At 40.3% G+C, this 14717-nt stretch overlaps 1 protein-coding gene and 1 long non-coding RNA gene across 5 annotated transcripts in view; both read right to left on the minus strand.

Annotated features, from left to right (window-relative positions):
• Positions 1-6363: 6363 nt before the first annotated feature.
• Positions 6364-10533, minus strand: LOC128777614 (uncharacterized). The gene is made up of 2 exons (XR_008422821.1): positions 9954-10533; positions 6364-9921 (listed from the first exon to the last, which is right to left on the minus strand). It is a non-coding gene; the product is annotated as an uncharacterized LOC128777614 (long non-coding RNA).
• A 794-nt stretch (positions 10534-11327) lies between these two features.
• Positions 11328-14717, minus strand: part of QKI (QKI, KH domain containing RNA binding) — a 154755-nt gene continuing 151365 nt past the window's right edge. For all 4 annotated transcript variants that reach the window (XR_002070862.2, XM_019412742.2, XM_019412741.2 and 1 more), the window contains exon 8: positions 11328-14457. Coding sequence is in view for 3 of the 4 variants with exons in the window: in XM_019412742.2 (XP_019268287.1) it covers positions 14441-14457 (17 nt within the window). In the remaining variant the exon portion in view is untranslated. The remainder of the gene's footprint in view (positions 14458-14717) is intronic.

Below are 14717 nucleotides of genomic sequence, written 5' to 3' on the forward strand. Positions count from 1 at the left end.
CTCGGACCCAATTTAGATGTGATATAGTGTTTTAATAGTAAATATTTCAGTTCTGCTTAAAGGGACAACGACAGTGCTCGGAGAAACCCAAACATAAGATGCAAGAGCTTTGTGAGGGCACGGGTCCAAGCACCTGACAGTTTTTTGATGAAAGTATCGGTACGGATGCCTGTCCTAGAAATAAACTGTCACAGTCTATAGAACGTTGAATACAGTGAAAGAGCCACGGAGGCGCCCCCCGCCCCCCAAATCCGTTATTGCTGCAGAGGAAAAGGGATATGTCACTGAGGATGGGCCAGAAGATGAGGGAGGGGATTTTGTCAGCTGTGGACGGGCTTGCCAGAAATGGAGAGATGAGTGGACTGTGGGATAGTCAAGAAGCAGGAATATGCGTCAGCGCCGTTGCAATAATTCTAGCGTGAAGGCTGCAAGTTCTGATGGGCAGAGCTGTCCGTTCAGATACTATTCATCAAGTGCCTCCTAGGTACCGACCACATTTGGGTAAGAAAAGAACCAACCGCTTGAATTTTCTATGTACCTGCCTCCCGTGTAACTCTTCAGCGGTGAGATAGCTTCTGTGTGTTTTCTATCACAGTGGATTCGATAAAACACCTTTTTTTTGAGAACGTGCCTCTTTTTGTTTTCAGTTTTGTGTTTAGCAAATGCCGCCTGGAGCAGTGAATGAACTAGACCGGTATGTGGGGGTCATGGTCACGTTAAAAAAGCCGGAGTGCCGTGAGGGGACTGTGCCTTTAAATCTGGGCTGCTCGGATCTGAAGGAACCACGCCTGCCAGCATGTTCCAGAAGTTCCACACAGCAAAAGGTTCCACCCCCTGTTCCATCGCCCACATAGATGAACTTAGGAATATCATCTCTGGGTGTATCTCTCTGGGTATGTGTTTCCTCATCTGTAATGAGGGGCGTGCTCGTCTGTATGGTCACCAAAGTTGTTCTTACTTCTAAGGGGCTTTGATCAATGTCTTTTGTTCTCCGTCATGTTACGGATGACGCTGGCTGAAAGATGCTTGGGATCTCTCAGATGCAGAAACGTGGATATGTATCTTGCATCCTGCCTTTTCGTCTATTGACGAAATTTAATTTATTGACTCATAATTTAATATGAGTATATGCTCACATTAGCACATATCGAAGATAGCCTTGAGTGAGGAGTACAGTCTAAGTTTTCCGGACGGAAGGGACAGGCCAGCACAGCGATGGCAGTGTCCCCATCATCCACATACAGGCTCAGGGGTATCGGACAACCTGTTCAGCAACCACCTCCTTCCCCCTGCTTGATGCCTTTACAGTACCTTCAGCCAGTTAGTCAACTGGTTTCCATGCCAATTCCAAGGCCTAAGTCTTGCCTGATTTTACAATTCTCAAGGGACAGCTTTGGAAAGGAGCCGTATCGTGGCACTTACTCATTCAGCAAATATTTATTGAGCACTTAGGTTCCAATCACAGTTAAATGCAGAGAGATGGGAAACTGCTCCTCTCTTGAAGAGCACTCTGACGGGCGTCGGGTGGCCCAGTCAGTTGGGCGTCTGACTTCGGTCCAGATCATGATCTCACGGTTCATGGGTTCAAGCCCCGCGTTGGACTCTGTGCTGACAGCTCAGTGCCTGGAGCCTGCTTCGGATTCTGTGTCTCCTTCTCCCCCATTCTCTCCCTCCCTTATTCATTCTCTCTCTCTCTCTCTCTCTCTCTCTCACTCACTCAAAAATAAACATTAAAAAAAATTCAAAGAACAGAGCTAACAAAAAGACTAACAGTCTTAAGAATAATCTTACTCGAAATGCATATAGATTACTAAGATTAAATGCAAGGCTGCCATTTTTCGATAGAATTCCTCTTCTCAGACAATGACCATGGAAGCATCTTTAATTTCAATGTTACCACTAAGGTGTATCCCAGGGAAGGAAGAGAGATTTCAGAGATTGCTAATGGGATGCCGTCAGCATCCGACCCTGGTAGAGCTGTCACACCAGGGCTTGGCTTGGGGTCCAAAGGAGACTGCCAAGGCCCCTAGAATGTGGAAAGTCAGGACCCGAACTGCAGTGCTTGGCTTGAGAAATGCCTTTCTCAACAGGAGTCTGAGGTGGCTGAGGACAAGTGGGTTCTTTCCCCTAACACTGAAAAATCCAAATGGAGTCACTTTTTGAAGGTCAATTTGTTAGAGAGTAATTCAATGAAATAGGTTTATACAAAATGGGGTTACTTCAATTATGGCTACAACCAGAAGCAAAACTTGCTACTAAAATATAGCCACCTTTGCCCTGAGTAGACCTTTAACTCCCTTCCTCACCAGAGAGGATCCTAAATTTACTAGATGTTCTGTGCGGAACTGGGGCTTGGAATGTTGCTGTTCCACAGGCTGGATAATTAACTTACTATTTTTATTTGATGTTTATTTGTCTTCCGCAGTCCTAGACTCTGAGCTGTTTGAAGTAAGCCCTGCATCTTCATTCTTGTCTAACCGAAGCCAGGCATGGTGCTTAGCACAATCATCCCAGGACATAAGTATTTCTTGGGTGAATAAAACAGCTTAGGAATTTTGAAAAGTTCTTCATTCATATTCATATTTGGAATTTTAATAAGTCAGCATGAGTTCCAGATTGGATCTGATGAAACGACGGGACTGATGGTTCACTCTTGAAATTCCCATACATACATTTTTAGCTGTCTCCTTAGTCACCACCCTTCTATTACATTCTGAATGCAAAATGTCACAGCTTCTTTAGAAGAAGGCAGTTGGACAATTTCCTACCAAACTAGACACACTCTTACCATAGGATCCAGCAATCATGCTCTTCGGTATTTACCCAAAAGGAAGTGAAAACTTATGTCCACACAAAAACCTGCACACAAATGTTAATAGCGGTTTTATTCACGACTGCCAAAACATGAAAGCAACCAACATATCGCTCAGTAGGGCAAGGGACAAACTGTGGTTACATCCAGACCATGGAGTATTATTCGGCGCTAAAAAGAAACGAGCAAAAAAAACATGGAGGAAACTTAAATGTGTATTACTACGTGAAAGAAGCCAGTCTGAGAAGGGTAGATAGGGCATGATCCTAACTAGAAGTCATTCTGGAAAAGGCAAAATACAGGGATAGTGAACGAGATCAGTGGGCGCTAGAGTTGGGGGAAGGGGAATAGGGAGCCATGGAGTATTATGAAGGCAGTGAAAACACTCTGTATGCTACCATAATGACGTAAATATGTCATTATACGTTTGTCCAAACCCATAAAATGTACAACGGCAGGAGTAAGCCACAAACTATGGACTTTGGGAGATGATAATGTGTCCACGCAGGTTTACTCGTTGTAACAATGCCCCCACGTTGGTGCAAGATGCTGACAGTGAGAGAAGCTTGTACACGTGTGCGGACAGGACGATACAGCAGATTTTTAGACTGTCTCCTCAATTTTCCTGTGAACCCAAAACTGCTCTAAAAATTTAAGTGTATTAAAAACAAAACAAAGTGGGGCGCCTGGGTGGCTCAGTCAGTTAAGCGTCCGACTTCGGCTCAGGCCATGATCTCACGGTTCGTGGGTTCAAGCCCCGCATCAGGCTCTGTGTTGACAGCTCAGAGCCTGGAGCCCGCTTTAGATTCTGTGTCTCCCTCTCTCTCTGTCCCTCCCCCACTTGTGCTCTGTCTCTCTCTCAAAAATAAACAGAATTTAAAAAATAAAAACAAAACAAAACAAAACAAAAATACGTTGCCAGAATCACCGGTGTATTAAAAAAAAAAAAAAAAAAGCAATAGTAAAGCAACCTCCATTTGTTTGTAGCATTTCCTATGATAAAAGAAAGCACAGAAAAATAACTGTGATCAAGCAGCCTCAATTAAAACGATCAATTTGTCTCTGTGGACACACACACTCCAGGTTAACTTGGTATGTTATAATGTACGTGTGGAACTGAAATCTTTATTTGGACAATGAATGCACGGCTTTTGCATTCCTTTTGACAAAGCACATAAAACCCCAAGGAGCAGGGTGTGCGTTTCCAGTATGGTTTGCAATATACCAAGATTTCAGATAGTGGATGCTTTCGGTGACATAAGCCCACAGTGCAACTGTGGAAAGCAAGCTTATATTGCTCTAAAACATAAATTTAAAAATCAATGCACAGCAAACACATTATACACGCAACGCCATGGTTTTTAATTTGTGGCCTCTCACAAATATTTTACCTTTAAATTTCTTAGAGCTGTTTTGTTTAAAGAACGTAACTTAAAGGGCAGCAGTAAAACATTACACATTTTGTTTCAAAAAGAGTCTAAAAATTCCTTGTGCAGTAAAAGAGGTCTCGGATTAAAATGTCCTATTCTGCTGTCTACCCAGACCACGTATTTGAGACTTATCAGTCGCAAGAATAACAAAAGCAAAATGTCCCAAACAGGTCACCAGGGGGCCATTTACTGAAAGGATATGGATATTCAGTGTTTATAGGTTCCTCCTGGTTTCTGATGCCAAAGCATTAATCTCTTTTACTATACGGTTTTACCACCTTGGATAACATAATTTATGCACAAGTTTGGCTTTAATGCATTTTGATATACAGAGAAATGGTCATTTTTGTTAATTTTATGTCACTGATTTTATTGAATCATGTACTGATCGTAGCATCTGATTAACACCATGTGTCCGATCCAGTTAAGCACTCAAAAAGTTGACTGCAGAGCTAATACTCATCGATAGGAGTAACAATGAGAGCAGGACAGACAGGATTCCTGATGGGATCCTTCCTAGTGTCTTTGATCTAGCGTTTGATTTTTAAAGCCACTGGCATATGATTTGGTACTACAATAAACTTCGCCGATATACAGCCCACTGACTCTCCCCTGGCATTGGTCTTCATTTCATTACCACGATTCCTCAAGAAATTCTCATAGGGAAAATACGTAGTAATTCAGACTGAAAAGGAAAGAGAGCCGACTGGGCGGAAGAATCGGAAGGCATTCCTCCCCCACCTGCCGAGATGGGTCATTGTGACAAGATCACCCAACTCTCAGAGAATCGGTAGCTCCAGAGGGTAAGACAGACTCCACAGGGAGTTACTTCCATTGCCTTTGGGTCTAGGAGGATGACGAATGAAACAATACTTAAGAAATGGGACTGGGCATGGTAACCAACTTTGTTTTTCAAGTTCGTAAATTATTTAAATTTACGTGTTTTTTTTTTTTTTTTTTTTGTCCTTTCGATTAGCGCCGCTCAATTCGGTGCTGAAAGTATACTCTCTGATGTCAGGGGATACAGAGGCCAAGAAAGACTGAGCCTTCCCAGGGTTACCCTTAGTAACACGCACTCTTGCTGGCTACAGTCATTGCGTGTTTGCTTGGATTTGGAGTTCTGTAGACGCAGATAGCACACGTGTATTCCAGTAATCACAGCAAGTTATGCCCCCCGGAAATTACTTTGCACTAGTTGTAGTTCAGATACAATCTATGCTGCGTGATTCAACAACTCTTCTTTGCCATGAAGTCTCTAGAACGGAGCTAAGGATGCCGGTGGAGTCCTTCGGAGGCTGCACGCAACAAGCAGTTTGGAAAAATTCGGGTGAACACCTCTTTGAAGGGGTCAAGATATATACAAGGGCTTTTTGGTATTTATTAGCTTAAGGGTATACAGGTAATTGGTGGAGTCCACATCGTGGTGTTTTCTTGGATAGTATAAGACCTCTTTGTCAAGTGCTCACAGAGAATTCAGTGAAAAGGAATGCCCTTTGGAATATAGCAAAATAAAACTTAAACTACCTTTTTTCTTTTTCGCTTTTATTCTTTTTCGCTTTTATTCTAAGCTCCAAGAGTACTCGGAGGGAGGTATCTAATTCATTTTAGAACTGGCACTGATAGGGGCGCCTGGGTGGCTCAGGTCGCGATCTCACAGTTTATGGGCTCAAATCACCACCCGCCACCCCCCCCCCCACCCCCCCCCCCACCGACCCCCTGTGCTGATGGTGTGGGGCCTGCTTGGGATTTGCTCTCTCCCTCTCAAAAATAAGTAAACGTTAAAAAAAGGAATCAGCACTGATAATTTAGTGATGACAGACTACTTCCGGATGTGATACCAAACTCTTCTTTGACTTAAAAATCAACTTCACTGCTAAATGGCCCCCTAAACCTATGCTTGAACAGTTCACGGTGGGGCATTTGTGGGTTTGATTTCTGAGTCTGTTTTTGTTCCCACATTCCGGTTTGGATCTCAGATTCTTAGGTAGGCGTTTTCACACGCCCCCCACCCGCCAACTTCAAGTTTTCAGTTTTCCCACCATCCAGAACTCTTAAAAGTTTAAGCTTTGAACAATTTTTGAGTGCCTTTTTACCTCACCGAGAAAACAATGGGCAAAAGCATCATTTATTAATAGAAGTCATTTAATTAGAATGTATTCAAGGCAACTTTCCGCTTGCACTACTAATCTGTTTTCATTGTATAGACAAAAATTTAAAATACTGTGGTAAGAGCAGCTGTCAAAATCCAGGTTTCCAGCACAGCCATGTTACTTCATTCATTCCCAACCTTGAGAGAAGTTCTAAGTAAATGAGCGATCCTGAAATTTTTAGCATCAACTCCAAAAGTTCTGCAGGAAAACACTTGTGGATTCATCTGCAAATGTCTTCTTCTCTTAGTATTTTGATCTTAACCATTCTTTCCCACAATTCTCCTTAGTATCCAGTTAAGTAACCAGAGTATAAGTAATATCATAACAGGAGCATACATTAAGAAAACACAATAGTGACTTCTCATCCTAATTTTGAGATGTTCTTTGAAACGGTTGCATAGCACATACATACAAATAAGCATTTTTATGATGGTTTGTACTCTATATACTTCACAAAGTAGCATTTAACTGGAATACTTGAATTTTAATATACACTCTCTGGAAAAATGTGATCATACGAGCACTAATATTTTCTTTCAGACGTGGGATATTTTTAACACAATTTTTAAATGTCCCATTAGTTCAACTGCCTTCTAACAAGAACACAGAGTTATTATAAAGAGGTAGCTGATAATTACAAGAATTTACATTAGGAAGGAAAGCCTAATGTCATCTACTCCCTTCACTCACTTAATAGAAATTCCTTCCCTAATTAAATATTAATGTAACATGTATGAATTATGAGACTAATAATTTCTTATTCACTTAGAAACCTACTCATCTGACTGTTCCAGGAAGAAAACCATTAAAACGTGCTCTACAAATGACACCTTTTGAGAAGCTAGTCTGATGGAAGGCAGAATTACTATTCTGGATCGAGAGAGGCAAGCACAGATACTCACAGGAACCAGAGAGTTGAGGGAAACAATTAAACCAAGACAGGATCAAGCAAATCCAGTCAGGTGTGCTACCAAACTGGGGAAGAGTTCGGTTTAAGGGGAGTAACAAAATTGTTCAGCTTCAGCTTGATGGCTACGATGTGAAAATGCAGCCTTCAGCATTCTGGAGATTTCGATTTTTGAAGCGCAGATCTTGTGAAAAGATTTTTTTTTTTTTTTTTTTACATCTGACCTTTAGACTTTAAATGCTGGGAGGCAATTAAAACAGTAGCAACGACACTGTCCAGGCCGAATCAGACGCGGTCTGCGGGTGCTGGCACGGATCTTGTGCTCCGTATCTTACCTCCGCCGGCTACTTTTCTACGTGTGGGGAAAACGTACTGCCCAAGAAGACTAAGGTTCTAGTGATCAGAAAGGAGGGAAAGAAATCTGGAGAGCCTATGGATAATTAAGAACTGGGAAACTGCAGGTACAGGGGAGCCCTAAGACTTGGATGTCGGGATGAAATCTCAAAGGTTCCAAACTACTGGAAGCCAATTTTTAATTTTTTTTTTTTTTAACCAATTCTGCTCTGTTCAAGAAACTGATGACACTAGTCCTTTTCGTGTAGCCGACAAGACCAAGATTTGGTGAGCATTCCTTTACTCTTTGTCTAAAAACTACAAATTGTGCCTGTGTTTCTCAGAAATGAGAACCACTCCAGATGCACACCCAACTGAGAAATACTGTTGAGTCTGTTCATTGATTTCCTTTTCTTAATCACGGAAATCAAGGCAAGTACGGCCACCGGGTAAGTGGCAGGGGCTCCAGGTCAGATTCCTTTCTTTTTTTTTTTCAAATAGTGGTAACAGCGACAACAATTACAAATGAAAATGTGCCTTCTCTGTCGTGACGTTTACGTGTTGGAAGGGGCGTGGACAGCGTTTTCAGCTGCGGTTGGTTTGAGGATGAAGCACACGCACTTTTTCCAGTCGGTTTATTGCACTTCGCGTACAGGCATACGTGGTTCTCCATTCACATGGGATTCGAGAAGCCTATTCAAACTTTCTCTCTGTAGACAACTTCCACAAGCAAACTTCTAAATGTCTTACACACACCACTACAGTATAAACCATACAAGATGCATTTGGTAATCAAAACTTCTCAGTAATAGCAGTTTAAAAATATATGTAAGTTGTTGTTGTTGTTGTTGTTGTTTTACTCTGGGAGCTGAGATTTCCCTACGAGGTGATGTCCTTTGCCAAGAAGGGACAGCAAAATCATAAGCGATGCGAAATCAACGTTGTGTTCCTATTTGCTGCACCTGCCACCCACCCACCTCTAATAGGAGTTAATTCTTCCTTCTCTCCCGCCCCTGGCAATTAGTGCAGCAGAAATACAGAAAGGAGAATACTATGCTTAGGTGAACCAGTTTGATTCAGCATTGAGGACCAGGTATGCATATGATTTTAAGTCTCTTTGTTAACAAAGCCACTTCAATTTTTTATGAAAGAAACCACACACGAAATCACATGTGTGTGCCACAGGAATATTTCTAAAAGTATCTGCCTATAAAATGAGACAATTTTTCTGTTTTAAATAAAGGTGTTCAGGGATTTGTGACAATGTTAAAAAAATGACCTTAGGTACTTCTTAGAAAGCCTGTGAGTCGGAGTTTTGAGAGTAATTTTTGCTATTTAATAAAAGATTCTAACTGAGCAATACATTTCATTCTACTAAAACTCACTTGCTACAAATGCTGTAATAGCTTATTGTCACCAAGGAGTAGAGACAGACATTTTATCCCAAACAAGCAAACAAAAGCCAAAACACCTGGAGAAACCCTGAACTGTCGTAGGTGATACGCAAGGATTAGACTTCACTGGGAAAGAAAAGATTCTTGATCTGGTTGTGAGCAATTTCATTTAAACCTACGGCCTGCTTTCGGTGCACCAGAAAACGTACAGCGTCCGTATGTACGTATGCACGTGTGTATGTTTAGAAAACCTTAACTACCTGTTTGGCGTATGAATATACACATCTTGCCTCTGTGGACAGTGTGATTCAACGGCTCTTCCGGGAGGGCTCTACTCTGACAGAGCTACTGCACTAGGTAGGGTGGGTGTACGCATCTCCTCTCGCGCCACCTTCTTCCCGACATTTTGCCTAAGAAAAACACGCTTACCTAAGTGCATTAATTGTGCCAACTTCTCAACTGAAAGCTTAACTTTCAGTTGTTTTGCCACATGATAGTATAAAGGACTCTAGTGTTTTATCGTCCCAAGAATTGGGCAGTTTCGTTTTTAATGCTACTGCAGCTTGTATAAAAAAATGGGATTTCTACTGTGTTCACCTTTTACAGTTTTTTACAACTTTTCCAACTTAAAAGGTGACCGTACAACATACGTACACATGAAGTACCATTAACGGAAAATGAGATGAGACTGCATTCATAGGCTTCAGACAACGACAGTGAGTTGCAGAGAAATTCATCAATTTGAATGACGTGGTACCGTGATGACTTCTAGATTAGCAGCTTGACAGACATCTTCCAATTTTTACAAAATAACGTGTGAACTGTATGGCAAGAACTTTTACAGATGGTAGCCTATTAAAGCTCTGTCTACCTAATAATAATATACACCCTGCCCCTCCCCCCCACCCCCCCCTCCCCCCCCCCCACCCCGCACACCAAATCAGAGAAACAGCTGTATTTGTTTGCTCCAAAGGACTACCTCTAGGATGACTAAATCAGCTAATCTGTGTAATTTATGTATATATACTATGGGAATATATAAATATGGGAATACTTTGACAGTCTGATTGGTTAATAGCATATTGGTATAGTTAGGTCTTTTGTAACATGTAACTCGTTTCAGCCCCACGTTTTAGAACTTTAAAATAAATAAGATGTAATTTACAAAAATAAGCCATTATTTACAAACATAAAAATTCATCCTGAGAATTTATTATCCAGGAGAACAGTTTCACAGAAGAGGAAATAACCAGTATCTGTGAAATAAAAATGTACCTCAAGAGTTAAAACTAAAGAATTTGTAAGCGGAGGTCAATTTACCTAAGTTGCAGCCAAGAAAAGCATGAAGATATTTAATGAATCTTAAATCGACTTGCATGCAAGAAATGATCTTTAGATTTCTCATAAGCCGATGTCATTCTCCCTAAACTTGTTGTATTCATAGAGTATTCTGGCTGTATTCTGGAAGAGGGAGGGAGGGAGGGAGGGAGAGGGGGAGAGAGAGAGAGAGAGAGAGAGAGAGAGAGAGAGAGAGAGAGAGAGAGAGAGAAAACACGCCCGAGGAGAGCTCAATGGTTCGTTCGGTCTCCTGTCTCACCACGGGTGATGAGGGGAGAGAGGCAGGGTGCGTGGTCATTACCAATGGCTCACTTTAAACTGTCCTAAGGAACGGACCTCCTCTACCTTTGGCTTTTACCTGGTTGAGCACCCCTCCCTGCCCCAATGGGAACAGTGGCTAACACAGTTCAACACTTTCTAAAAGAAAAATGTCCAGTTAAAACACAAATGTGAAGAAAGGCAAAACCTCATCAGATCCTTTGCTTTATAATGTGAAGCAAAAAAATCACCTACTTATAGAAATTGAAAGAAATGGTTCAACAAAGAATCAAACTGGTTGTTCGGGGTATATCATCACAATGAGTCTCTTTACTCTTTATGCTGTGAGCAGACAGGGATTATTTTGGAGAAGGAAAAATAAGAAAGTGTGGAATTAGTAATGCAAGAGGCTGAAAGGCAAGTGGCAAGACTAGAAGACTGCCTCAAACCAACGCTACTTTGTTCCCGTCTCTACTGGCACCTACCCCCATGGTAAAAGGCCAGAATAACCGAAGCCGATTTTAACAGTAGTGTGCGTAATTGTAGGCTGACAAACAACATAAAAACAAGTCACGCTAGGTTATCTGTGGTCACGTTCTTCAGGGTTAGTCCAGTAACTCAAGACTTTACATTCTTTTGTCTTTATTTGTTTATTTTAATTATTAAACACGTAAAGGTTAATAAACAGACATAGTCCAGAGTTAGTAGGTTGGTATTATAACATTTATTAAAATAATGCTATGGGTTAATAGAAACAGCAAAGAACCAAAGAATTAAAATGCAAGCTATGTAAAATCCCAACTAAAACCCAAAAGTGTCTAATGTATTCATTCATTAGCTAAACTAAAAGCCCAAGAAAGACAAGACACCCAATATAATAAAGTACTGCAAAACAAGTGGCAATTTTCAGTTATCAAAATTGTGGATTCTGCATTTTGTATCCTTTTCTCAATCAAGAAAAAAATTCTTTTTGAATGTTATATAACATACATATAAAACAAGATAGAAAAATACATTATAAACTTGTAACAATGGCTGTAAATACATTATCTTACATGTTTCTCATAGGCAATAGGTTGGTTATGATACATACACAGCATGAAACTACTAAGATAATAAAGAATTGACAAAAATACATGTCGGCTGTACGGTAACATACAAGCGACACTCCCATCTACCCACGCTAAAAAATTACATAATACTGTCAGAAAAGAAGTCTTAAAAACTACATATTTTAATAAGAAATAAATTCAATAAAGAATGATAATACTGAGAACCAAGGCATTCAGAGATTTCAAAAGTCATGCTTTTTTTTCAGTTGATCCAAAATTTTATCAACTAAGTTTCCAAAAGTTTGTTCAGAGCCAACATTACTTATAAACGTCACACATTTATCCCATACATTTACTTTCTTCCCCATAAAAGACCTTTGATAAACATCTAAAATGTCCAGGTGTAACACAGTTGAGATGAGACTGGGTCAAATACTGGTACTGGTTTTAAACTACTGTCACCTCAAGTGTTCGAGTGTCGCAAATTTATTCAACCAACCAACCAAGATAGAAATCAAAATGGCACAGCATATATCGTGAATAAATCAAAACGACTGTATGTGTAACAGAAAGACAAAGCAGTGGCACAAGAAACCAACGCTAGCTGAATACAAAACAATGAATGTCTATTGCATAGTAAATGAACTGAAAACGGTTTCCAAGTGAGACAAGATGATGGAGGTCACCACGAAGGTGCTTACTGAGCTCACTGCTGACCTTTGACTGTGAAGCTGTGAAGGGATGCGGGAGGGAGTGAGCCGATGAGCTGGGGATCCACTGCCACTTGAAATCTGCCACATCTGATACTGAGCAGTTATGGACGATTTACTCAAGTGTTCGGACGTGGTCGGTCGGGCTCTGCGCACAAACCGTTTCAACTACGAAACTGAAATTCGTGAGAAACTGGAAGCTTAAAGTCACATGTGGTTGAGCATTTACACGCACAGTGATGCCAGTTGTTTTAAAGTGAAAACAAACAAACAGGTGTGTGGGGGGGGGGGGCGGGGGAGGGGTGGGAGGGGCCGCTTGGGTCACTAAAAGCCACCAAAGAAACGGACCACCCAAGTAATCGGGTAGGGTAGAAAGAAGTCTGGTTAAATTTGGGCCATTAAAAAATACTGTTATCCTGAAGGAAAATCACAAAGATTCATTTTTTGTGAAAAAGTCTAAGAATACTATTTATCTCCAATTTAGTAAGAAAAAATTCAGCACACCCCTCCTTCTCTGAATAAAATAAAGTTCTAATTTTGTCTGCAAATTGATGTTCCAATCACAGATAAGTTTCATCTTAGAACCTGTTGGGCTAACTTTAAATATCACAGTAACCAAGAGCACTCAGTAATGATTTTAAAAGAATGATGTTTGAAAACTTACTCGTCAGGCATTAGAAAAGTTATCAAATTTTTCACAGTATCAGATTTGGCAAATTTGTATCAAGGTACGTGGCAAAAATCATATAATTCAAACCATCAACTCATTGGTCTCCCCTCAAATCTTCTTTCACATACTGGGCGGGCGACTGAGTAAACATGCATTAACTTGTATTCTGAGGGAGGAGCTGATCTTACAAGACACTTGACTAAATGACCATGAAGGAAAATAAGGCACTTTCTTTTCTTTAGACTTATTCCAATACTTAAAAAATAAAAAAGAAAGACAAAAAGGCTCTTTTGGTCTTTTGTTTCTTGACAACCACCAGAAAAAATCATTTAATGAAATAAAGGGTTTCTTTGTTCTTTTTCTTTTTTTTTTTTATAACACTTGAAAGTATAAAATGCTACATTTCCAAAAATATATATATTTTTTTCTGCACCAGCACCCTTGTATAGTAAAAGTATCTACTTTTTGTTCATTTGTTTCAATGCACTACACTTTTATCTACAATTTCATTACATGTATACAGCAAATAGGCAAGCATGGCTTTTACATCCTTAATGATTTTTGTTTTTTTCTATACAGGGAGGTTTAAAAAAAATATTTGAACAGTTTGCCCAGTAATGTGACACATAATGCATGTACCTTGTTCTCGTATATTTTTTAAAGGAGGTTGTAAAATAAAGGTTCAGTAATTTTAACTCAGATATTTATCTTTTTAAAAATAGTGTTGCAGTTTTTGTTCTTTGCATTACTTCTCAAAATTCCTTGTCAGGCTGATCTCTCATGGCACACTGCTAATACTTCCAATTTTGGCAGGCAATATAAAAAAGGCTGCAACTTCTGCCCTTTGAGGGCACTGTAGTGACTAAACAGCGTATCAAATTTTGAATACTTTTTGAAGTCACTTCACCAATGGCGTCCCTGACCAAAGGTCCATGCATGATGCATCATCACACGGTACATTCAGAGAGCTGTGCTCGCTATGAGAAGAAGGTTCCTACAAGTCTCTCACAGTAACTGCCTCTGTCACTGAGTAGTTAAGGGCCATCTGTCTCCCCTTCTGAAGTGAGGCCTTCTTACCGTTCGCTTAGGGTAGGACGTGAAAAGATGATCAGTGCTGTGGGATGAATTGGGCCTTATTGCTTTACTACTATTCAGTGCAGGTTCTAGAACCACTTTCACCCAAACAGAAAGAAAAACCAAAAGCTGAGTCGGAGGACAACAATTTCTTTGTCTTTTGTTTGGTTAGATGGTAAGACGAACGGACAAGTGCCTCAGCTCGCTGCACTGACGACAGGCAAGCAAAGGCGATTACCAGTTAACTGATCAGCAGGCAGGCATGGTCAGGTCATCATTGGGTGAAGAGTTCAGAGGTCAGAAGGTCATAGGTTAGTTGCCGGTGGCGGCTGGGTGGTTAGAAACAAAAAACAAAACAAAACAAAAAAAAAAAAAAACAAAAAAAAAAAAAAACAAAAAAAAAAAAAAAGAAAAGAAAAGATAGAGAAGAGATTAGTTTCAGCTAGTGACGGCTTAATGACAACATGAAAAACTAATCACAACTAATAAAAAAAAAGCATGTTTAATTCTGACAAACTGATTGACACCATCTACAGAATACAATAAAAATCATGACAGTTTCATATCATGATTTGAACAAATGAAGGAG

The sequence above is a fragment of the Panthera pardus genome, unplaced genomic scaffold (genome assembly GCF_024362965.1).
Source record: "Panthera pardus isolate Hobbes unplaced genomic scaffold, ASM2436296v1 HiC_scaffold_17, whole genome shotgun sequence".
NCBI classification, from domain to species: Eukaryota; Metazoa; Chordata; class Mammalia; order Carnivora; family Felidae; genus Panthera; species Panthera pardus.